The 26,580-nt window shown below is 40.6% G+C and overlaps 1 protein-coding gene across 6 annotated transcripts in view; it reads left to right on the forward strand.

Moving 5' to 3' along the window:
- Positions 1-26,580, forward strand: part of RBPMS (RNA binding protein, mRNA processing factor) — a 172,315-nt gene that overhangs the window by 69,748 nt on the left and 75,987 nt on the right. For all 6 annotated transcript variants that reach the window (XM_044225554.1, XM_044225555.1, XM_044225559.1 and 3 more), the window contains exons 2-4: positions 7,137-7,214; positions 10,327-10,365; positions 11,602-11,664. In XM_044225554.1, coding sequence (XP_044081489.1) covers positions 7,137-7,214; positions 10,327-10,365; positions 11,602-11,664 — 180 coding nt within the window. The remainder of the gene's footprint in view (positions 1-7,136; positions 7,215-10,326; positions 10,366-11,601; positions 11,665-26,580) is intronic.

The following is a 26,580-nucleotide window of genomic DNA, read 5'->3' on the forward strand; positions in this document are numbered from 1 at the left end:
ATAATGTTAACCTTTCTGTCGTACAAGTGTTTAGCATTTGGTGCTGGAACCCTACTGACCTGCTGGTGCCTGGGAAACCGGGCTGCCTCATTGTGCTTGCTGTGTTGTCACCAGAGCTGATGACATGCAAACACAGAACTGTCTCCCATAAACACACAATATTCGATTTCTTAAGTAATTCCAGGGAGATTTACAGACTATATGCTCTGTGCCTAGGATTAGGCTTACACTGTACCAAATAAGAGACTTCAGACTCTAAAACACCGTTTGAAAGATCTTACCTGTAAATACACTTGTGTGATTCAAAGAATGGTTACTCCAAAAGAATGACTTAAACGTAGAGCATGTTTGAAAGCTTATTGTGAAGTTTACATTTCTTCATAGGTTTAAGAATGTGGATGGATGGAGAGAAAGCTAGCCGAGGATAGATTACCAAGAAGCACCTCCATGGGCTTTACTCATTAGAATGTTTTAAATGAGTGACTCACCTAGTTATTTGTGAGTCATTAGAACCTGAGAACTAGCCTTTCCCTATCCTGTGAAATTAAGGTGAACCTTAAGAGGTTACCTCAGAGCAGCTAGAAGTGATCCCCACCATCTTTTTATAAACAACTAAAAACATACACAGAAAATGCCCATGGGCCTATAGTCTTAGGACACTATAGAGTCTAGTGGATAGGGCCATTGGCTGAAGAGTGATAATTCTCTGCTGAAATTAAGTATGTGTCCCTTTGATTTGTATTTTTCATGTCTAGATGACCTATGTGTTCTTTATTAAAGGTTAAGACCTTTGGGGGGCACCTGGGTGTCCCATTTGGTTGAGCATCTCTCTCTCTCTCTCTCTCTCTCGGTTTTGGCCCAGGCTGTGGTCTCGGGATTGTGGGATAGCCCCCTTGTCCGGCTCCGTGCTCAAGGCAGAGTCAGCTTGGGATTCTCCCCCTTTTGTCCTCCCCCCTCCCTGCGTGTGTGCATGTGTCTGCGCAGGCATGTATGAGAGCATGCGCACTCTCTCTCAAATAAAATGGTTAAGTAAAAGCTTTAAAAAAGAAAAGAAAAGGTAGGACCTTTCCATTTCAAGTTCTATTTTGACCTTTCTATCCAGGAAAACTCAAGACTGACACAATGACTTAGAGTTTATTAAGCTAGAAGTTAGTCACTCAGGGGCGCCTGGCTGGCTCAGTCAGTAGAGCACGTGACTCTTGATCTCGGGTTTGAGCCCCTCGTTGGGTGTCGAGATTACTTCAAAAATAAAAGCTTAAAAAAAAAAGTCACTGAAATGTGGCTTGATTTTCTGAGTGGGAACTGGCAGTGCCGTTGAAGAACACAGAGTTCGTTTTATCCAAAATAGAACTGTGGCCTCTGTAGGGAACGGCCGATACACGGCCGGGCAGAGAAGTCTTCTAGCTCTCTCTGCCCAGCGCAGGGCTTTCCCCTAGCGTTTCTTCTTTCAGTTTTGTCGTGAAAATGAAGTTGGAGGTACATCCACAGAATCCATTAGCGTCCCTTCGGGATAGAGCTGTCAGCAGCTTCATGTCTTGATCTTCTGTGAGGCATGTTGTGTCCTTGACTAAGAAATATGTTTCCCCGTGTGTCTGATAAACTAAACATCTGCGATGCTGAGGGCCTGGTGCCAGGCACATCTGTGTCCGTCGACACTGCTGGTAAGTTAAGGGCTGTCCTGGGTCATGATTGACCTGCCACAGAGTTCATTTGGTGTTATTCATTCGTTGTTTGGGGGAACTTCCCTCCCCTCCCCCCATAACCTGAGTATTTGACCATTTATTTACCTGTCTCGAACTTTCCTCTCACTCTTGGTTACTTTGTGAATGAACCGAGTTCACGTAGATGGTCCTTTATGTACGTTGCCTTCACTGACTGAAACCTCCCTGCAAGCAAGAACCACATTTTAGGGGCGCCTGGGTGGCTCAGTGGGTTAAGCCTCTGCCTTCGGCTCAGGTCATGATCTCAGGGTTCTGGGATCGAGCCCCTTCATCAGGCTCTCTGCTCAGCGGGGAGCCTGCTCCCCCCGTCTCAATGCCTACTTGTGATCTCTCTGTCAAATAAATAAAATATTTAAAAAAAAAAAAAAAAAGAATCACGTTTTAACTTTGTGATTTCCTCGGGCATGGCAAAGACAAGGCCCGCAAGTGTTTCCTGTTTAATGGCTAAGGTAAGAAGTGTCGGAGGGAGAAGAGTGGGGAAACTAAGCTGTTTTCAAATATCCCTGTGAGCGAGGTCCCAGTCACTATAGAAAAGCATGAATTAGATATTCAGGAAGGGTTTTTTTCTCATACATTATCCATGATTTTTTTTTTTTTTAACTTCATGAAATTTCCGAGTGTGAGGAGGTCTAGAAAGGATTCAAAGCTTGCAGATTCCAAGCGCTTGGATTCAAGTGACTTTTAGTTGTATTCATAGATGTGGAAGTATTGAAAAATTATTTCTGCTAGTCAGTTTGTTCTGTCAGAGGAGAGAGTATATCTCTTCAGTGAGAGATGAGAGATCGTGGCAGGTTTTTGGGACCACGAGATTTGTTAGATTATGGAAGGTGTAACTCCTATCCGTGTAAATAAAATGTTGGACATTTTAGTTGCCTCCAGTTGATGAACAAAACAGAGTTGTGGGGCGCCTGGGTTGCTTAGTCAGTTAAGCATCTCAGGTCATGATCTCAGGGTCCTGGGGTCAAGGCCTGCATGGGGCTCCCTGCTCAGTGGGGAGTCTGCTTCTCCTCACCCGCTGCCGCCCTCCTGCATGCTCTCCCTCCTTCTCTCAAATAAATAAAATCTTAAAAAAAAAAAAAAAAGTTGCTTTGAGCTTCTTGTCATCTGTGGGTGATTGGCAAACTTAGGGTTAATGGGAGTTCAGGGTTTTCTTTTTTTTTCATGTATACTAGTTCGAGATATTAAAATAATCACTTCTGATTCTGAAATATTTACATTAAAAGTTCCCTCCATAAACTTTGTTTTTATTGGTGTAAATTTTGACATTGTTTATAGTTTCCTTAAGGAAACAATAAAAATAATTCTTTTTTTAAAAATTAATTTTTTTTAAAGATTTTATTTATTTATTTGACAGAGAGAAATCACAAGTAGATGGAAAGGCAGGCAGAGAGAGAGAGAGGGAAGCAGGCCCCCCACTGAGCAGAGAGCCCGATGCGGGACTCGATCCCAGGACCCTGGGATCATGACCCGAGCCGAAGGCAGCGGCTCAACCCACTGAGCCACCCAGGCGCCCCCAATAAAAATAATTCTTAATCTAACAAAGTATTATTTCTATAATATAGAAAAAATACAAATAAGCAAATAAACATTAGAATCACTTTACCACTCCAGGTAAATTCTATAACTATTTTGGTGTCTCTGCAAAGGTGTGTTATCCCTATCTTAATACGTATGTGTGTCAGTGTTTGTTTTATAGAATAAAATCAAACTTTTTCCTTGAATGTAATTTTTTTCTTGAACATAATTTTATTGGTTGCATAATACATTTTATTGATGTATATGAACCTTAACTTATATCAAGTAATATTTTGTTGATAACCCCCAGAGTTCTGTTGTATTTTGTTGGTAAATTGTTTGACTTGCAAGTTTGTGGGCTTTTTCTTTAGAACAATACTATAAATGGTAGTTTATTTTCTAAGCTAACTCCCTGAATTTTAACTGATACCTGTTACATAGCTAAGCTTCCCTGATGGACAACAGGAACTCCAGGGCTTAAACTATAGGATTCGCTCATTGCATTATTTCCTCAGAAAACTCTGTAATCCATTCAACCCCTGGCACCGGGTCAGACGTTGGGTTGGGTACTCAGCAAAATCTGAATGAATGTGAGCTGCGATTCCTTCTCTACTCAAGTCCTGGCTAGAGCAGCCAAGGACAGATGGTATTTACTTTTTCGGACTGTGGGAAGAGGGTTGTGGATGCAGGGAGGGCACACCGAAGAGCAGGTTTCCCTCATCAGCTGTGTCTTTTGCACTTGTCCATAATTCGGCTTTAGCTTTGATAAAACAAGTTCCTGGAAAAAGAGTCTTCATCACTGGCGAAGTTCAGGGAGTTTGGAGAAGGCAAAAGATAACATTGAATAACAAGCTTTCCCTAAGGACATTTGTAAAACATACGATCCAAGAGCAACAGAATACACATTTGTTCTTAAATACACAGCATTTATCATGTTCTGGGCCCTAAAACAAGGAATTGAAGGGCCAATTTGTTGTTTTCTTGGTTTTTTTGAGTTAAACATGTACCTACCCTATCATTCAGCCCTTCCACTCCTAGGTATTGAATGAGCCAGGAAGAAAGAAAACCTACATACATCCATACGAAGATTTGTACAAATTGATACATGAATGCTCCTAGCCGTTGTATTTGTAAAAGCCACAAACTAGAAGTAACCCAAATGTCCCATCAGGTGAATGGATAAATGAACTGTGGTATATCCATACAACAGGATACTACTCAGCAGTGAAAAGGAGCAGACTATGAATACATCCAACAGTGGGTGAATCTCAGAATAGTTACACAAAAGTCAAAAGGCCAGACAAAAAGGATACATTATGGTTGCGTTTGTATAAACCTTGAGAACATACATACCAGTGAATCCTGGCAGAAGGCAGATCTGTGATTGCCTGGGGATGTGGATGGTAGAACCAGGGTGGCAGGAAACTTCAGAGATGGTAGATCTGTTTACTATCTTGATCGTTGTGGTGGTTTCACAGGTTATGCATAGGTCAAAACTTAACAAATTGTAAACAAAGAGGACAGTTTATTACACAGTTGGCCCATGATCCATGTAGGGACTAGACGGCACTGATCTCCAGAAATCCTCATATGGCTTTTGACTCCCTTGACTTAACTCCTCATAGCCTGCTGTGGACCGAAAGCCTTACTGGCAACACACACTTGATTAGCACAGATTTTGTATATTATATGTTTTTCATACAATATTCTTACAGTAAAATAAGCTAGAGAAAAAGTTATTAAGAACATCGTAAGGAAGAGAAAGTACACTTAGGTTACTCTATTTATTGGAGGGAAAAATCTGCCTGTAAATGGACCCACATGGTTCAAACCTGTGTTCAAGGGTCAACTGCGTATCAACAATTGCACAACAAATCTATCTAAAATATGAATGAGTAACAAAATAAGGCCTTCATGATTCTGAGGCTGTTTACATCATCATAGTGTCGGTTATACACCTGTACACAGATGACGTGTGTCATCAGTAAAAGGGCCTTCTTGCTGATTTGTGCTTCTTCACAGCCAGAATCAATGGAAAGCGTTAGGGTTCTAGAAGATCTCCCGTGATTCACACTGAGGGAGAAAATCTAGAGTTCTAGACGGTTAACAACAGAGCATTGAATCTTTAAGTAGCAACATGATTTCTAATGAGGACCTCAGTCATGTTGTATCAGCCAGAATAGAGAAGAGGAATAGAAAATGTGGGGGTGAAGTCAGATTCCTAGAAACAGCAGAATGGTGGGTACCAGGGAATCAGGATGGAGGAAATGAGAATTTGGTCAAACATTATTGTAAATGTCCAGTTAGAAGTTGAGTATGTTATGTGATCCAGTGCACAGCATTGTGGTTAGAGGTAACAGTTCTGTATTGTATATACTCAAAAGTCACTGAGAGTAGATGTTAAATGTTCTCACCCCCCAAAAGAAGTGGTTAATTCTAGGACACAGTGCAGGCAGTAGCTAAGACCATAGCGGCAATCATTTTGTAATATATAAGCTTAGTGAATCACTACATGGTACATCTTAAACTTAACACATTGTTATATGTCCATTACATTTCAGTGTTGGGGGGGAGGTTAGAAAACTTAAAGGCACACTAGCTAAAATAAGTAGAAAGAAAACATGGTGGTGACCGTTCATTCGGTGATTTCTCTTTGCCTGTTGGATGAAGACCAGATTCCTGAGCCAGTGACTTGTGGTGTCCCCTGTAGTTCGAACTCAGCTTTGGTTTGGTTTGGCTTCGCCTTCTCCCAGAATATTCTGAGGTATCTCCCCCTTTACCGGCTTGGTTAATGCTTTTCTTTGCCTCCGAGTCTTTTTTCCATTTCCTCTCACCTTTTATATCCATGTGGTGAAGTTTTACCCATCCTTTCAGTTCCCAGTCAAATGCTAACATGTTTTCTCTGATCTCCCAAATGGAAGTGTGTCATCTGTGTTCTATTTTAGTAGACTCTGATCATGTAATTTGTATCTTTGGCCTGATGGGTTATAGGTCAGTGAAGTCTTCCCTCCCTGCTGTTTCGGAACCGAACAGATGAAGAGTTCTACATTTTGGCTACTATTTAGATGTGTTTGGATTCTTTTTTACATGGATTAAAGTTATGGGGGTATCTGGGTGGCTCAATAGAACACGTGACTCTTGATCTCAGGGTTGTAAATCTAAGCCCCGTGTTGGGTGTAGAGATGACTTAAAAATAAGATACTTTTGAAAATGACTGTAATTATTAATGCCGAGGATGGAGGCAAGGACAAAACAGAAAAAATGAAAATCGTTCTGATTTTATTTTTGAACCGTGTTTTGTGTTCATTTGATTTAGAGCAAAGAAGTGGTAGGTTTACTGTTCTTGTGACCTTTTATTTTTTCTTCCTTAAACTGATATTTTAACTATGTAGACCTCCTTCTCTTTACTTCATAATGTCAGAACCAGGTAATGGCTAATTGGGAAAGGAGAAATCCGTTTATAAATTTAAATCAGCTGGAAGTAATTCACTCTGAGTCATCCCATAGAAATACCCAAGAGTTGGTCTAATGGTGTCTTTTTTTTTTTTTTTAAAGATTTTATTTATTTATTTGACAGGCAGAGATCATAAGCAAGCAGAGAGGCAGGCAGAGAGAGAGGAAGAAGCAGGCTCCCTGGTGAGCAGAGAGCCCGATGTGGGGCTCGATCCCAGTACCCTGGGATCATGACCTGAGCCGAAGGCAGCGGCTTTAACCCACTGAGCCACCCAGGCGCCCCGGTCTAATGGTGTCTTAAGATGAGAGTGTTCATTGGGTCACGGAAAGAGCAGGAATTACATAGGGTTTGTGAAATATATGAAGACTTGTGTTTTTGAGATGACAAGTGACAGCTATTCCTCAGGTTGTACAGTCTTGTGATCACGTTTCTTATTTATTTTCCAGGTCCGGACCCTATTTGTCAGCGGTCTCCCTCTGGATATCAAACCTCGGGAGCTCTACCTGCTTTTCAGACCATTTAAGGTACCTTTTCTGTTTCAGAAATTAATAAAAGGAGACAAAAAGTGTGTGTATAAATAAGCTATAAAGGGCTTATTTATAAATAAGCAAAAAGGGGGCTTTTTGCAGGAGGAAATATGTTTGAGAAAGCATCTTACAAAGTGCCCCCCCCCTTTAAAAGTTTAGTTAGTAAAAGAGATTTAACAAATCAGTTCAGGTGTGCAGTCTCAGGAAAGACTGAGATTGCCTTTTGTCCTTCCCAATAGCTGATCTAGAAAAGTCTCTTTGCTTCCCAGTAATGGGGACATGTGTCTGGCTCTGTTGTGAACAGTTTTAGTGTCCTTCCTGTTCACCATTTGCCAATGGGAGTGTTCTTCTGAGTACAGCTCACCAAAAATACTATCAATTCCTGTTACTTATAATATTCCCAATAAAATAACCTAAGTCAAGGCCTGTTCTGCAAGGTTTCTTATTAGTTGAAATAGTGCTAATATTATTCTTTGGAGACTAGTAAGTCGATTACACTTTCATAAACCAGATTGAGAACCTGACCACCATTATTTTTCTGTAGGAAGAATGTCCTAAATTTCAAACAAAGTAAAATGAACTTTAAAGGAATTACTTGTTACGCTGGTACACAGTATAGTATTTTAATTCAGTTGCCTGTCCATGGGGACTACTGAGATACAGTAGTATTGAGAGATAGTTAATGTTGCTAGAATTGAAAACTTAACAGGAAATTGGACAAAAGCTGAAATAATCATGCTGCCAAGGAGAAACCTTGAAGGCTAACCTATGGAGAGTAAGAGAAAACTGGGACTAGGAGGTTTGTGGGCTGGAGGCCTCGGCCCTCAAGGGGAACACCCGGAAGTCATGATAAATTGAGGGCTTGTGTCTGGTCCCTGAGAACATGGTAGCCTGGCCAGGGGTCCCTTTAGGATTAGGTGGCAGACCATCCTGATTAATGATTAAAGCTCCATCTTGTTGAAGCAGGACCCTAGCCACAGAGGCAAGACAGGTTGAGGGACAGGATCTAGCCTTTAAGGGGAGAGCGATGTGACCACTGGAAACAGTAGGAGAGGCAGAAAGGTGGGAGGGGCAGCCAGTTTAAAGCCAGCAAAGCTAAGAGTCTAACTTCTGTTCTGGGAAGGTAATAATGTAATAATAGAGCTACCTCTGTTCCAGTACCCATCCTCTTACTTTAACAGTGATGACAGTACAGGGGGAAATAGAAGGGTTAGACGTGAGGTCAGCTGCAAGGAAGTGGGAAAGGAAGAGAAGACGCTGGGGATGGGGTTTGGCTTCGTAGAATTTCCCGAGTATCTTCTGCAGGGTTCCCATTTTTACTATTTGTCCCTTTTGTAGGATGAGGACTTTTCTAAGATTTTATTTATTTGACAGAGAGATTGAGAGAGAGAGAGAAGCAGGCTTCCCACTGAGCAGGGAGTGGGATGCGGGGCTCGATCCCAGTACCCTGGGATCATGACCTGCGCCGAAGGCAGACTCTTAGGATTGAGCCATCCAGAGGCAGATGGGGACTTTTGAAGCGAGTTGATCTCTTCAAAATACTGGAGATTTAGCCAGCAAGCCCCTCCTATGAATTACTCCATTTAATTTTTATCATAACCCTTTAAAGGGGGGTGGCCTCCGTTCTTCCAATGAGGAAAATGAGACTTAGAGCAACTGAATAAATTTTGCTCAAGGTCACACTTCATAAATGGCAGGGCTAGGATTCAAACCCACGCAGTCTGACTGCCGTCCGTGCTGAAGTAGTCTGTGAGGGAGCACAGTTCATTGCCACCAGTGGTGACGTGCTTGAGTGAAATATCCATTTGTGGGGTGCCTGGGTGGCTCAGTGGGTTAAGCCGCTGCCTTCGGCTCAGGTCATGATCTCAGGGTCCTGGGATCGAGTCCCACATCGGGCTCTCTGCTCAGCAGGGAGCCTGCTTCCCTCTCTGTCTCTCTCTGTCTGCCTCTCTGTCTACTTGTGATTTCTCTCTGTCAAATAAATAAATAAAATCTTTAAAAAAAAAAAAAAAAGAAATATCCATTTGTCCTTTGCCTCTGAGGCCTTCAGGGTGTTTAAGCCTCCAGGTTTTTCGGAGAGAAAGCACCTTGAGAAAGGAAGAGACAGGGCCGTGAATCATGACCTCTCGGGCCAGAAGAGCTCAAGGTCTTTGAGGTAAAATGTTTACAGTAGCTAATTGGTAACATAGTTCTCTGCTGGGAAGATAGGAGGATGAATCAATCCCAACATCCTGCCCAGAAACCCCAACGCAAGAGTCAGGACCCTGGTACATTCCTAACAACCCTCTTTTAATTAAAGTCCCCGGAGGTTGACCCCAGTCTGCAAATCTGTCTTGGCACTGATCGGTGCAGTGGTCAGTCATGTCAAGTGGTGTTTTTCCCCCTGTGTCATCCATCAGGGCAAGCCACCAGCCATTGATTATTTTCCGAAATAAACACACTTTGTTATCCTTCTCCTGAGGAGCCAGGAGGGGTGACGGGAGGGAGTGCAAAGGGAGGGTTTCTGTCCTCCTTGAGGATGGGCTGGAGTAAGAGCCCTACAGGGGATTTTTGTAACGTCCTAGTCAGAATACCAGCATGAAAACTAGCTGCTTCAGGAAGTTAAGCAAAATAACTCAGCAGAATTTAGTATCGCTACCTGTGTAACTTTTCCCGGCAGTTTTGAAATTTCGAGTAATAAGTTCTACATAGGACATTCTTAATGTTTTAATGTTATTTTATAGCAAACACATGACCAAGTCCTCACATACTTACCTTCCTGTCTTATTAAATTTACTCCCTTCACTATTCTAATTCTGTAAAATGAGAAAGATCTGTTGACAGAAGAACCTATTTTCCTACCATTGTACGACTTCATGGGAAAAAAAAGAGGAAAACCTAGATAATGTGCATAAATTTCAAGGTATGCTTTGTTTTAGGCCTTAAGGATAGAAGGATCGGCACATATATGCTTATGTCTGTAAAATCTGCCTTCTCAGTTACTTTGAGGCATTCGTAAGAAGAGTTCATCAGTAGTCATAATGGACTCATTTTTACTTGAGCAGGATGCTATTATAGTTGTTTTTTTTTCCTAGTAATTTTTCGTCTAAATTTGGTTCTTAATTTTCAGGGCTACGAGGGTTCTCTTATAAAGCTCACATCTAAGCAGGTAAGAATTTCAAACTTGTGTATAAATGATCACTTCCACAATAAATTTGAGTTGATTTTCTTCTAGAATGTTCCTGGGTCTCAGCATTCTCCTTTGTAATTCTCATCAGGATTTAATTTTTTTGTTGATTTAAAATTCAGTGTGAGATTAGTTAGGAATTAGCACAGGAAAATGATTTACAGTTCCGTTGTCTCCAGCTGGGATGTCTGGGACCATCCCTGAGGAAGACAGACAGCATGATTATGTTGGGATTGGTCCTTATATTGAAAAGAAATCATCCAAACCCCCTTTTATTCCCCATCCTTCCTTTTTTAAAAAACAAGATTAAACAGGCAAACGTTCACAGTGCGTGTAAGTATCTGTTGGTGGAGAATCATGCTGTGTTTCCAACTTGTAATAGCCACAGGCAGAGTCCCAAGTCTAGGGTAGAGCACAGAAGGAGCAGGATAGAGAGTGGTAGTTAGTGACCCTGACAGTTTCTACAGACTGCTTGAAATATTTGGCTTTAGGCTCCCCCTCTCCCCACAAAATGCTGAATACTCAGCGTGCTCACCTCTCCGTCGCTTTTCGTCTCTCGGTAAGGTATTCTCGATTCGTCAGGAATAAGCTATGTTCCGAACTTCTTTCTGGACTGAAAGATTGAGTCCAAAGGGATTATCATCCCTCTCTTGAGAGAGTGGGGTGATTTGGTTTACACACCTAGTTAAACACAAGACGTTTTAAGGGTATCCCTTGGGATTTGAGCTGGAAATGTGCATTTTACAGTTCTGATCACGCGGTGAGCGTGTACTGGGCTTGTGTCATTGTGTCATCGTATTCCTCGCACTTACAGTGTACCGAAAGGTGATTCGGTTCTCTTCCCATTTTAAAAGATGAAGAAACTGAGGTACAGTGAATTTGATTTAGGAAAGTAGAGCCTCTCGACCCAAGTTTTCCTCTATTCTCTTGTCCACTGCTGCTCGCCTTCCAATCCCTTCTAGAATTTTTTTTTTTCTAATTCTCTAAATCCCCAGCTGTGCCCTTGAAGAACCACCCTCACAATCCCTTTTGATTCATGTTAGAAATTTGGCTAAGCCACTGCGTCATGATTCTTTTGAACTGGCTTTCTTATTTCTACCCATTGCCTGTGGTCATTTCTTTATCTTAGCTCTTTTTGGTTTGACATCACCTTTGACCCAGAACAATAGATAATCTCCTGATTTGTTTTTTGTTCATATTTTTTTTTTCTTTCCTCAGCCCGTAGGTTTTGTCAGTTTTGACAGTCGCTCAGAAGCAGAAGCTGCAAAGAATGCTTTGAATGTAAGTAGTAATGATGTCATCATTGGTGTTTCCTTGTGAGGTGGTGGTGGGAGGCAGTAGAAGCTCTTTGGACAGGACATCACAGGGAGGGAATGTGACTGCTCATTCTGATAGGAGGATTCATCCATTTAATTAGCCATCTGAAGAGATTTTCCCTTAAATCGTGGTCCGATGTGCCAACTACTGAATAATGCTTTGCTCTTCTCCAACTTTTATTGTAATGCTCAAAATACCTGCCAATGTCTTATTCTAATTGAGCTTGGTCACCGCCCATGGTAATGTGCAGCTTGGTTTAGCCATTGTCATACTCTCAGAGATTAAACCTAACCCAAGAGTAGACGAAGACTTGGCTTTCCTTCTCATACGAGGTTTCCATTTAGCTGTGTGAGTTTGTGTATGTGTGTGTGTTGTTGTTGTTTAGTGGTGTTTTTTTTTTTGTCTTGTTTTTTTAAGGTTATAGTCTTTCTCTCCCTGTTTTCCCCAAAGACCTTCTGCATTGTGCTGTAGCAAATGGTTGTCCGTTGCGTTGAGTAGAGGTACCTGTTTTGGTTTGTAGGCATCTTGTCTGCCGTATGTTTTGAAGCTTTTGCCAGCTTCATTTTAGAAAATATTTTTCCACTTTAGTGTGCTGAAAACCAAAACAATTTAAGGGGAACCCAGCTGAGAGAAGGTGAAAGGAAGCAGAATCCGCGTTCCAGATGCTGAGGGCTGCTCCTGAGGTGAAGAGTTGGAGGGAAGAAGTCTGGCTCCCTCCTGCTCCAGGCCGTTGGCCTAAGAGGCCATGAAATCAGGGTCAATGAAGGCGGCCAAAAGGGTTTAGGGTGCTTCTTACAAGGCAAGGGGCCACTTGACTGGTTGCCATCTGAGGGACATAGTGTAGGCCCTTGTGTTGCTATGGAATCTATAGGTGCCCCTCCCAGCTGCTCCTTTGAGCCCCTGGATGCTAGAGCAGACTGTCCTGAGGAGGGCTGTGGGAGAGACATGGTATCCTGGAGACTTGGAGGCCGCAGGGAAAGACCTCCAGAGGGGTCTGTTTCCTCAGCATAATGGTGTCATTGTGACACAATCTTAAAAGGTTTTCAGCCTTTGAAAAAAACCGCACACACTCTCAGAAGACATGGTTTGCTTCTTACTGTTGGTTTTTCATGAACGTCTTGGGAATCCAGGAACTCCGAAGAGCTCAGGATTTTCCTGGATTTGGGCGAATAACCTTCTGGTCAGAGAAACTGCTGCCTTAACCTGTTTGTCTTCCACAGAACAAAATACAAACCAATTGTGTACCAGTGGTACACAGTGAAACACAGTGTATGACTGAATATTTTGATATAAAAATTATTTTGATTTTTACATACATTACACAGATGGAGCCAGAATTTTCTCAGTATAACCAAATTTTAAGCTTCTTAATAAATCTAGGCTTTTATTTAGATCCTGGTATTCTTTTATTCTTATCACATAGCACGTTTCTAACTGCAGAACTACTCTGAGTCCTTCAAAATTATGTGAGGTGAAGTTTTCACCATGTTGTTTTCATTGTTCTTCTAAAGGAAGTAACAGCGTTGAAGGTTGTTTACAGAATTGGCTCTCTGTGGCCTGCCTTGACTGTCTGAGGAGCTCTAGGCTTTTAGAGTGACTTCCGTCATCTGACGAAGGCAACTTTCTCTTACGGGCTAGGGTTTGTGTTTCTGTTTGGTGGAAGCTTGTTTTCAAACTGCCTAAATGGTCATAAACTGTGTTTCCTTGCCTCAGCAAGTGGGAGTATAGCAAACAATTTCAATATTTCTTGGTGCACAAGGGTTATATCCATTCCAAGAATCAGGTTTGGAGCCCTCCTGTACCATAGCAGTGGAGGTGAGGTGTTCCAAGTCCATCCCTAGGCCAGCCGGCCCCAGGTCATTGTGCTTGCGTGTCCTGACATCTGGTTTTAGGTGGGCTCTTCCTCTTTCATTGGCAGTGAGCTTTCCTTTAGCAGCTTCGTTTCCCTTAGTCATTAATGTTCTTTTGTTGCTCGTGTATTAATAACTCGGGAAGAACTCCAAGCGAAACTGTTCAAATTCTGTGGCTCTAAGGGTGGCTTACTATTTGTGAATTACTGAACCTGAGCTCTGTTCTGCTCAGAGGCTGACTCGTGAGTGTAGGCATTTACTGAGCTCATGCTTGATTTCTTGACATGTTTAACTTTTATTATATATAAGGTATTAGAGGCCTTTGTACCTTAGAAACCATCCTTTTGTTCTGGGAACAGAGACCTCGAAAGGATGGATGGCTCTGTCAGGAAGCTTAGGTTTAAAGCTACAACTAGAAGGAAGCCTTCTGCATCTTTGTCCTGTCTGCTTTGTTCAACATCTTGCTGCTCCCTTGGTCCATGGAAAGCTGCTGCATTTTTCCTGATGGCAGTGACAGACTGTTTAACTTAGATCGTCCAGGACAAATGGCCATGATAAAGTTTGGCCTGTGTGACAGTGGGGCAGGGTTTCTTTTCTCTACAGACAAAATGGGCCCATTCGGGATAATTTACTTAATATGAAGCTGACAGCTTTTCTCTATGGCCCAACATATTATGCTCTTTTCAGGTCATCTTTCTAATTGGTGAATTAAAAACATACGAGGCTCATAGCCATTGCAAAATTTATTCCCCTCATGTCATTTGTTCAGCCTTCTCTTAAAAGTGTTTCCTCACACTCCTTTGGGGGAAAGTTCCATGTTGTCATGTTTTGTTTCATTCCACTGTTGAGAAACTAAAGCCTCAGTTTGGTAAGGAACTCTATCTAGAACAGTTCATGGTGTCACGAACCACTTCTCCACGCCTCCTTCTCTGTCTTGGTTACTGTTTGGTTCAGTTATTAGTATTAATAATTAGTCTTTTCCCAAATGCCTGATTTTTTTTTTAAAATCTATTTTCTTTCATTTTTGGATTATGCATCAATTTGATAATTTTATGGAAAAACATGCTCAGATTGAATTAAGCGGTAACACTGAACTTTTATCAAGAGGTTACTCAAATCTTCTAAAGTAAATATAGTATATTTTGTTTTTACAGCAAAAACTCCCAAATTAAGCTAAAAATAACCAAAACCCAGACTTCCCTTCAGGTTATCTATGGTCCCATTAATCCACATGATTAGAAACCCCATTCATTCTTGAACCTGACAACAAAATATCTGACCTACCCTTCACCCTTCCTACACGTTTGTAATTTCCATACGGGCAGTTTTCTATTTCCCATGAAGGTGGTGTTAATATTCCAAAGTATCCAGCTATTTTTAGGATTTGTTTGTAACTTTGGAGTGTAAATCAAATATGGTGAGTGAGATTGAGAGTTAGCCTGCTATAGTAAAATTTGTGGAAATTTTAAAAACATAGAGTAGGCATACAGGTGAAAACCCTGAGCAGAACTGAGAATAGGCCATCCCTGTCTTCCTGCCAACTGCCAAGACCCCAGTATTACCCCTGTTGCCTAGTTAAAATCTTGTTTTAAGAAATAAGAGTGATTTGCAGTTAACACTTCAGATCAACAGGCTTGTCATGGTCCTTGCTTGTGTAAGTTTCCATCACAGGTGTTGTCTTACACTGGTGTTTGGGAATCATTCCTCTAAAGTACAGTTGACCCTTTAACGTCACAGGGATCAAGGGTGCAAACCACTTCCTGAGTAAAAACAAAACACACACACACCCCTTTTGTTTCTCCCAAAACTCAATAGCTTACTGTTGACCAGAAGCTTTAGTGATACCATAGTCAATTAAAGTCAATTAACACATATTTTGTGATATATATATTGTATTTTGTATTTAAATAGTTGTTATTGAGCTAGGTTTTATCATAGACTCTTGTAAATTATTGTATCAGAATTAGAGAAGTCTGAAGTCCTCGAACAATGGACATCACTGCAAGTTGCTTTTACAACTAAACGTTGCCTGGATGAGCACAGTAACTGCTTTACTCTCAGATTTTAGACTGTTTAATATAAATGATCCCAATTATCATTGCCAGCCCTAGTCTGTTGGATTCTTTTCTAAAAGTTTGAGTTACAACTCCTATAACATAAAACCCATTTGAAGTGTGCAGTTCAGTGGTTTTGGGTATGTTATATATTATAAAAATTTGCCATTTTAATGATTTTTTAAGTGCACAATTCATTGGCATCCATTACATTCACTGTGTTGTACCACCATCACTGCTCCATATTTCCAAAAAAATTTTCATCTTCCCAACAAACTCTGTAACCATTAATCCGTACTTCCCAATTTCTCCTTTAATTTAGCCTCTGGTAACCTCTGATCTATTTTCAGTCTATTAATTCACCTATTCTGGGTATTGAAATATTTGTCCTTTTGTGTCTGACTTCTTTCTTCAGTATAATGTTTTCACGATTCATCTATGTTGTAGCACGTATCCGAACATCATTCCTTTTTTTGACTGATATTCCATTATATGGATCTCCCACCTTTTATTTATCCATTCATCTGTTGATGGACACTTGGGATTATTTCCACCTTTTTGCTCTTGTGAATAAAGCTCCAGTGAGTATTGGTGTACAACTTTCTATTTGAGTCCCTGTTGTCAGTTACTTTAGGTATATACCTAGGAGCGGAATTGCTGAGTCATATGGTAATTTTAGCTTTAGCTTTTTGAGGAACTTCCAAACCTTTCCATAGTAGCTGCACCATTTTACATTCCCACCAGTAATATAAAGGGTTCCAATTTCTCCATATCCTCACCAGTACTTGTCGTTTTTTTAAATTGTGATCATCCTAATAGGTATGAAGGGATCATTGGGTTCTTGATAAATACTTATTGACTGATTGCAATAGTACATTTGGGTTCTTTTCAAATCTCACATGACTTAAAATGTTCTTTTAACAGGGATTAGTAAGCTTTCTCTTCTGTGATGGCAGTTCTAATAAATAGAACTGTAACCGTTAAATAGTTTAGTTTACCTGTTAATAAAATAAAGGTTGGGGGAAAAGCCAGCCATTGGGTAAATAAGACTTAGGCTTTATATTCTTTTCTGTACAAGATGCAAGACATGAAGGAAAGGTAGTTTCTCAAGGTCTAAAAAGACTTTGGAAAAGAGATTGAAGGGCAGTTTGGTTTCAAAGCGGAAAAAGTGGCAGTCACACAGACTTTGAATGCGAAGAAGCCTTAATAAGTGGAAAATGAAGAGGATTTGAGGATATGTAGTATTAAATTCTTAACGATTAAGGAAATGTTATCAATTCAGTAGCACATATAAAGAATTTTTAGAAAAATCCTTAATAATTTGTAAGAAAGCATGTTGAAAATGCACTTGATAGTGTCACGTGTTAAAAAATGGCCCATCTAATCAGGGAAACTGTCTTTTCCATCCCCATAAATTCCTGGTATTAAAGTAAACACTATGGTTATTTATATCACAATTATTCCAGCCTTGTGCATAATTTCAATTTTGTTGTCTAGCTTGAACTTTTCCAGCTATCCAGATACTAAACAGTATGGTATAATTAATCCGTTTGTTCTAGACCAGGCTTCTCATCACGGGTGGGGGTATTACTCACTTCCAAAGGTGTTAAAAGGAAATCACCAAGCAAAAGCACTTGCAAATGTTCTAGACGTGAACCTCTACCAGGAGTGTACTTGCATGGTCAAAAGATGTGGCCATAAAGTGCTGGTACAAACTTTTTGAGTGTAGAGGGACTCCAGGGCAGTCAAGATCTGCCATGATCACACAAAGACATTCTGGCTTTGGTTTAGCAGAAGTCTGGACAACAGTCTCTGTTTCCTGTATCACAGGTTTTCCTGACAGGTTGTGCAAGTTAGGACTTTTGATCTTAATATTTGTACAGCTTGTGAGTTAGGTGAATTATTTCCACTAAACAAAAGGTTTCACAGACACAAGCATCCAGATGGCCTGTGTCAGCTCCCCCTCACCAGGCACTCTGTCAATATGTTTCTTATCAGTTTTAAAATTTTCTCCTTAAATTTCTCTTCGCCTGTTGCTCAATGTGGTTGAAGAGGCCCAATTAGTGTGATCCCAGCTGGGACTTTTGGATGGGAAATCTGCAAGGCTGCCAGATGAGATCATGAGTCCAATCTAATGTTTATCTGTTAAATCTGTTTATAACTGCTGACTCTTGACTTGCAAGGTTCTAAAACAGCCATTTGACGTCACTGGGCTGGGGGCTGGGTCTGTGCCAGTCAGTATAGAGCTGCCATGATGCAGGGCTATTGGTCTCTTCTCTTTCTCCCCATGACTGCATGCTTGGGGCTTGACAAACAGCTCAGTCTGGCTAGCGCCCTCAATAAAGTTTGAGATAGGCTTCCACAACAGTTGACACCACCAAAAGTGACTCAGAACCCGAATACAATGTAAAAACCTAAAAATAGTAAATGCTCAGTGGTGTGACTGTTTAAAGGTTCTAGAGTCTGTCAGTCAGATCATTTTTCTCTGCTTTTCTTTATGATGGTCCTGCATTTTTGGATGGTTCTACAACCTCCCTAGGATAATGCAGCAACATGATTTACAAGTTTTTCTGAAAAACAACTAATGAAGATGAATGCGAGGAATTTGTTAAATTTCTAATTAGAGTCTTCGCTTGAAGAAAACTAGATTATTTTTAAATATCTTGTTTATTTGAGAGACAGAGCACGAGCAGGGAGGCGAGGGAGATCATGACCTGAGGCAAAGGCAGACGCTTAACCGACTGAGCCACCCAGGCGCCCCGAAAAGTGAGTTATCTACTAAGCATTCACGTAAGACACTGGAAACCGCAATGCTACTAAAAGAAATCTCGAAGAAGTTTAAAGAAAGAAAAGTAGCCAGAAAATGTTAGCATCATCCTTTCCCCAGGGAAACAAGCAGGAAGAGCCACAGATTCTCCCAAATAAACTGATTTACTCCAGTGATAAGTGTATGTGGAAATCTCGAGTTCATCAGATATTACATGGCTGTGTGAAACAGCCCTCGGCCTTTGCATCGCGGCCTTTTCTGAGGATCTAACTTATTTAAACCGAGAACTCCCTTTTAAAAATACTATCTTCTATTGACCTTGACCTTTCCCCGCATGTTTCTTCGGGTGTTTCAGAAATGCTGAGAATCCATTTGCCTCTATCATAAATGTAAGTAGGAAATACAGTATTTGTGGAACACGAAGGACAAAGAATGAGTTATTTGCTAGGATCTTTTTTGCTAAGTCTTAGAATGAAAGCTCTTTGGGCCGTTCACATTGCTGATTGTCCTGCAGTACGGCACATTTTGGCCCCGTAAATTACTCTTTATTATAAAATCACTTTTATTTATTTATTCTTAGTGAATGATCATACCATCCTTAGGACTAGGGGTTCCAGCACTCCATTCCACACTGGCTTTGTGTTTCTGATGATAATCTACACAGATTTTAACTTTTGGTCCACAAAGTTTTTGTCTTATTTTGTAACTGGAATGCTTTAGAACATTTTATAGACTTGGGGCATAGGAATGGGACTTGACCCCATTAAAATGGACTAAGATGTTTTGCCAAGACCTTTGTCAATGATTGTGTTCTTATTTCCTTACAGATACATAGAGTATGAGGTATTTTCTTTATAATTAGGATAAAATTTTCATGCCATTTTTAATGGTTATTTAATAATTGTTGCATAGAAACATTAAAAACTTACAAAACCACAATTGGGATTTTTATGTACATTAAAAATAAGGGGGGAAGAAATAGAGTAAATAGAGAAATAGAGAATAGAAATAAATAGAATCTATTTTATAATAGAAATAAAATAGAGAAAGTAAATCCTGAAATTGGGAGAGATTATATATATATATTTTAGATATATATTTATATATATTTTAGATATATATGATCATATTTTTTAGATATATATAATACACATTTACAAAATATACCATATATGTGTGTGTGTATATACATATATGTATATATACACGCACACACAATACATACCATATATACATACGGTATGTATTGTAAATATGTATTGTATGTAAAATACAATATGTATTGTAACTATGGGGTTAGGAATAAGAAAATAGTTTTTTGGTGGTTTTTTTCTTTGGGGGTGGCGGGGAGAGCACACGTTTCCGCATAAGCAACAGGGTCAGAGGGAGAGAGTCTTAAGCAGGTTCCAGGTCCAGCCCAGAGCCCAGTGGCAGCAGGGGAAGGGTGGCTCCGTCTCAAAACCCTGAGATCATGACCTGAAACCAAGAATCAGACGTTTCACCCACTGAACCAGCCAGGTGCCCCAGAAATAAAACAGTTCTAAGAAACATGATTATACTGACTAATCTAAAATCTTAAAAATAATACTGTCTAGGGGCGCCTGGGTGGCTCAGTGGGTTAAACCGCTGCCTTCGGCTCAGGTCATGATCTCAGGGTCCTGGGATCGAGTCCCACATCGGGCTCTCTGCTCAGCGGGGAGCCTGCTTCCTCCTCTCTCTCTCTCTCTGCCTGCCTCTCTGCCTGCTTGTGATCTCTCTCTGTCAAATAAATAAATAAAATCTTTAAAAAAAAAAATAATACTGTCTAAAAAGGCTAATATTTATAGGGGAAAAATATATTTTTAGAATTAAAATCTCTAAAAATTAAGTTTTAATAGTGAATTATTGAAAAATTAAGTGGTACCTTGAGTAACCTGGACATTGGGAAAAAAGGTTTCTAAGTGTTGTTTTTTTTTTTTTTTTTTTTTTCCCTAGCGATTGTGGGGCAAGTTAATTTTAAAGATTAATGTTTTAAAATTAAAAGAGCTGAATAATTCCCCTAGAGAATGAAGTTGGGTAGAAAATTCCTAGTATAAACTAGTAACCAGTGGTTCTCTTGTGTTTTGAATCGCTTTAATCCGTTTTGTCCTTTGTTTGCTTTACATAAGACAGCACTCAAAAAGTATAAATGGATGAATAAATATACAGAGCTTAAAAAGTAAATTTGGAAACATGGGACATAAAAATAAATTTAAATGGAACGGAATTCACCATGTTCTCAAGGAGAAGGTTAGTTTATAATAAAGGAGCAAAAATGGGCAAAGTACAAAAGTGTTTCTATGCTTTCAAAAATAGTAATAAAAATTAGAGTTCACACAATATTACAGTATAATTTTTCAAAGAATTTTAATATTCACATAGAAGGCCAGTGTAATGTGCAAATGGACATTAAACCGAAGGCCGAAAAACTATTCAAGGTGTTACAGGTGATGGATACACCTTGATGAAAATTAACAAGGTTGTGAAAGAGAAATCAGGCTGTTTAAACATCTTAGAATGCTACACAAATGAGTAACAGGACTCCTTGGAGGTTTTTAGGTTTAGAAAGGTCCTAGGTAACTCTGGTAGGAAGATGTTTGCTTTTCCTACACTTGAGCAGGTCATCTTTGTTGATCTATAGGCATGTTCACCAAATTCTAAAAACATCCTTAAAACAGTCTTAAAAATGAAACTCAATGATATTAAATAGGTACTGTGTACTTGTAGTTCTCTGTGCAGAACATTATTACTGTGTTGGTACCCGTGAAAAGGTACTAAATCTCTACACTGAGGCTAAGAGAGAACAGAGAAGGTTTCTTCTTGGTAACCAGTTATGTCTGGGAGGCTTTCTAGGCAAAGTGTAATAAAAGTGTCCATCAAGCTGACTTGGTTCAAATCCAGGTTCTCCCACCTACGGATTCAAGAGCCTTCTCTGGACCGCAGTTTTCTTCCCATTGACATTTTGTTGATGACTACCTATCTCAGAGGGCGTAAATGTATCTCAAAGTAAATGAGATATTTTTTAAAGCCACTGGCCACTCAGTAGTAAAAATTCTGGTAATTGGGATGATCATCTTCACAAAGGACTGGTTTTATTCCTTAAGCCCACTTTGCGACAGTCTAATTTTAAAATAATGTCTGTGGAATTCTACATTCCACTGGGTTCAGAGTACTTCTAAACATTGACCTACATTATAATGAAATTATTGACCAATTGATTCATTAGTCCTTTCTTGGAGCTTTTTTGGAAAACGAAGTTGCAGTGTTGTCCTTAATATATATTCAAGCCTTCAAAATATAGTGAAGCCAAAAAAACAGCCAGGCCTCTCCCTTTTCTGTGGAACTGATCATGTACATTTCTTCGTCCATTTCAGGTTCCTGTTGAATCTCTTTAAAACCAAAGACCCCACATCCATTCCATAGAAAGTATTTTATTTAGCAGCCATTGGGATTCCTTAAGTTAATGGTTGAACAAGCTTTTTTGCAAGGAGAAGTTTAGCCTCAGCCCATCAGATCAACAGTAAATAGACTTGAGGTGATGCATCAGAACCGAGGCCGACCGCCGATGCAAGTTGCTCAGAGGCGAGACCTGTTTTGACTCCCTTTCCTTTGGCTCTCTGTGCAGCACAGGAAGTACTTTGCAGTGAACCTCCAAAGTTTGAACTTAACTGTTCACGTTCTTTACAACTAATTTATGCCTGAGCCCCAAACTCTTGGTTGGAAGAAGCTTCATAAAGGTTTTTGTTTTTGCTTTTAGTTTTTTTAAAAACAGGTTTACAGAGCAAATGCTACCCTCTTTCCTTATTTTTGTATTTTTGCCGAATACATCAGAGAATAGATTTTTCCCGCCCATGGATTGATTTATCTGTAGTGGTATTCATCAGTGACTTTGAGGACCAAAGAATGTATTGCTGTAGATGGTCCTCATTTTTGTCCTCAGTAAAATTGAGGGTATAAAGTTGTTGACTTCAAGATTATTCTAATATTTATTTTTAAATGTAATACAGCCTGCCTTCTTAAAGAATTGCTCTTACCCTATTGTGCTGCCTATAGTCAGGACCAAGCTTATATGCATCTTCTACTCCCTCCTGGTACTTGCCTTAGGATGAGCTCATCTTGGTTATGCACAGGTTGTGTGCACATTGAGTAGGAGATGTGCCTGGTTCTTGTCTAGGGAGGGTGGTCATTGCTCAAAAACTGCAGAGCAGAAACAGGGCTGTTGTCAAAATTATACATGGAGGCTGTTATGTCTGATCTGTAAATGGAAGTCTTTGCACAATGATTTTGGGAAGGTACGGCACCTGTCTTTTATCAGTTGTAGAGTTTCTTAATATCCACACTTGTTTTTCTCTCCTTCCTTCATTTTTTTCTTCTACATCAGCCACCAGTAAAGGCTTAAAGTAAACTTTGCAGAATTATCCTTAAAGGAGATAGAGAAAATTATAGAAAAAGTTAAGATGGTGCCTGAAATGAACCAACAAGCACTTTAAGTGAACCTTAGAGTGCGTTAAATGTATTTTTTACTTTAGTCTGTCTACTTTACCAGTAGAACTTACTCTTCATATGTTTTTCTACTTAGATATAGACTCCTTGGTTTTTATCATTCTAAGACTCCTTATATTACACAACATCTAACATATCTCAGAATTCATAAGGTATTTCCTACAAACACACATACCTCTTATTTTGCCTGGCATGTGCCTAATGTGTGTTAGGTACAGAGGCAGGTTGGTCTCCTTTTCAATAATTAGAAGATTAGTTTGTAATAGTATGATTGGTCTTGTCCTTGAAACCTGTAGCCCTTTTATCTTAAAGGACCTGTATGGTCATCTATTAATGATAGATCAGAAATGTAATTAGAAAATAATTAGAAACTCTTCCCTTCCCAGTTTGATCTTGTTTTTTTTTTTTTTTTTGTACTTGGTACAAGCTGTAGGAGCTCATGTATGACCTTTATGAAAGTGATGCTCCTAATTAATCTTCATTAGGGATTTAATCTTTTTGTAGTTACAACAATACATTTGCACATAAACACCTTTGTTTTCTCATCAGATACACTATGTGACCAAAGAAGTCTATTTTCTAGATGGGCCTGGTTTAGTAATATAAACTATGGCTAAGAATAGGGTTGTGATCTCTTCTGTTTTATTATTTTCTTTTTCCCTTTGTGCCAGACTCCCTGATGTAAGCCCATGTTCTGGGCTTTACAGAGATAAACCATTTTACCTAGAAAACACTGACACGCATTATGTTTTATAACTCAAAAATTTTTGCTGGGACAGCCCTAAGGCTCTGGACAAGTATAGGGAGGTACTTGCTTGAGGCGGAACCTGTTGGTTTCCTAAATAAGTGAAGTTAGCCATTAAAATGCTGAGGGGTTTTGGGTGTCCATGGAAGCAACAAATATCAGACTAGATGGTCCCAGGCCCCCATTAGGTGGATGTGGACCATCCCAGGTTTGTCCTGATCCCACCTCAAGATCTCGTGAGGCTCAAAAACCTAACTACATGCTGGTACTACCTAGCATCTGCTTCCTTTTAAGCTTTTGTTAGTTGTGCCATTTGTTCGAGGGCCAACGTTCAGTAGGTTCAGCGGGACCAAAAGGTAAAAGACGGTCATGTAGCTACTACCTGCCCCCTGAAAGGGGCAGGGAGGAGGCTTACGGCCGAGAACGGCCCTAGGACTACACGGTGAATGGCTGCTGGCAACACGAGCCACATCTGGTGTTGGGGTGTTCAAGATTCTAAGAAATGCCTCTGTCCCGACCAGAAGAGTTGACCTCTGTTTACCTTCAAAATCCTTGGAGTAAAAATGTTAACGTCAGGGTTCCTGAATGAGAGAACACCATCTGCACTCTGGCCTATGTTTCAAGGCGTCACTGTAAAATACCGCTTTAATGGGTAACTGTCCATGCCAGAAGTGGAGACCTCCTTTTCCTAACATTGTGAGGGCCCCGGTCTTTCGATCATCCTTTTTAGGACAGTTTGAGAACCTGGTGGCAAGAGTTCAAACAATCGTGCCCTCGCAGCCCTGTGGAAAATAAACTCTGTTTGACTCGGGGTCTGTTGACATGTTTAAGATGGAGTTTATAGCTTCTTCAAAGACCCTGTCATGACTTTACAGTCACCCTATACAAAGCAGATTCCCCTGGGGCACGACTCTGGGCACGGGGGCTGGCTGGCTCGCGAAAAGTGTGCTTTAGCAGAAAAGAAATTGAGGTAGGGTGGACAGCCACGTCAGACGGAGCTCCAGATACCTCCGCAGGCCTCACGCCTGATTCTCCCAGAAAGTGGATCTGGCCTCTGCGGTTAGCAGTCAGCACCCCAAGAGCCGCTCGACTGCGAGAATGAACAGAAATGGGCAAGAGGAGGAGGACATCCATCATCAGCTCCCTGAAGCATTGGGGGGGGGGGTAGGGCTGAGGGAAGTGAAACCAGGTGGACTAAAAGAAGAATTTGAAACCACACAGCATTAATTTGGCCAACAGCTCTGATAATCCTGCTGCTTTGTCCAGTTGCGGGAATCCTACAGTTCAGTCATGACTCCCCTTCCCTTTTACAAGTGGTAGAAGCACCTTTTCCAGAAGAGCCAAAAGAGAGAAGTAATAGTCAGCAGTCCACGTGGAGGGGCGGTATCTCCTTAGGGGATGAGCCCTAGGCCACAGGAAGGTTTATCATAGGCCAAATGTTAACCACAGACATGAAGAACTTTTTTTTTTTTTTAAAGACTTTATTTATTTGAGGAAGACACAAGAGAGCATGAGCAGGGGGAGGGGCAAAGGCAGAGGGAGAAATAGGGCTGCCCACTGAGCAGGGAGCCCGATGTGGGACTCGATCCCAGGACCCTGGGATCGTGACCTGGGCAGAAGGCAGACGCTTAAGCAGCTGAGCCACCCAGGCACCCAAGAACCATTTTCTTAAAAGCAGCTCTGAAATACGGACTATTGATTTCCAGTTTATAACTGAGGAAAGTGAGGCTCAGAAAGGTTAAACAACATTCCTAGGATCTGCAGCAGAGGGAGATGTGAGTCCAAAGCACCCACTCCTAATTGCCACAGTTTAAGCGTGTTTGGGAGGAAGTTCCATCCAGAATGAGTTGTGAGCTTGGATTGGGTTGTCTCTTTTGTAACTGTCACTATAACTCTAGCTGATACTTTGGAGAACCAGTTTTCTGGGATTTTTGTGGGTTTTTTTTTTTTTTTTTTTGCTTTTTTTGTGTTTTGCTACCTTTACCTGTAAGGGGAAGGGGACCCACCAGGACCATCTTCTCTTAGTTTTCTAGTCCTGTACTTAGGGGGCAGAAACAAGGTTCTGCTCCCTTCCTTGTTGGGGTGCATACATCCTGTTTTAACTACTTTGCAGGTTTTCCCTGTAAGATTCTGGCTTGGTAGTTAGAGGGTATGGATGTGAATGCTGTAGTTTGTTGGCATGAATAAAAGTGAAGCCAAGGGTAAAAATTGTGTTCTAGGAAGTGTCCCAGTCACTAGGAAATACTATCAAAACACTTCTATTCCAGACCCAGGATGGCTAGTGAAGGGTGATAATGGGTTTCTCCACTGTGGCCAAGCTGATTCTACTAGAACACTGAGAACTGCACTTGTCACACAGTGTTTTCAGAGGAGGAATTACATAGGCTTAAAAATGAAGGATGGCCCTCTGCAGACCTTCTGGGCTGGGTGTGGATACGTATTCCTTTGTCACTAAAATTTTCAAAGCAGGTTAGTTTCATTGTGTTTTATGGAACATGTGGTTTAGAAACAAAATTATACAGATTTTTTTTTTTTTAAATTTAAGGGGTTAAAAACAAGGACATGGGACTACCAAAACCCTAATATTCACTTGGAAAAGTATTCGATTAGGCAGTGTGGAGCAAGGAACTGTCCTTGGATACATAGCTTGACTTCAGTTCAAGGGCACATACATGTACAGAGAGCTCTTGGAAAGGGGTCTCTGCAAGTGTAATCGAGATGCATTACTAAGAGAATGGGACACATTCTTTTTAAATGACTGTTTAGGTAAGGAGAAATGAGTAGTAAATCAGATTATTCTGAGGTAAATCCAGAGCAAGGACTGTGGGGTAGTTGGATTAAGAGAAAGAACGAGGCATAATTGCTATGATAATTTCTCAGTGGGCAGTGGCCCAGCAGCACCGGCTGTTGTGTTAACAATCCTGGTGTTTCTACAAGCAATGC

This window comes from Neovison vison, chromosome 11, assembly GCF_020171115.1.
Source record: "Neovison vison isolate M4711 chromosome 11, ASM_NN_V1, whole genome shotgun sequence".
In the NCBI taxonomy this organism is placed as follows: domain Eukaryota; kingdom Metazoa; phylum Chordata; class Mammalia; order Carnivora; family Mustelidae; genus Neogale; species Neogale vison.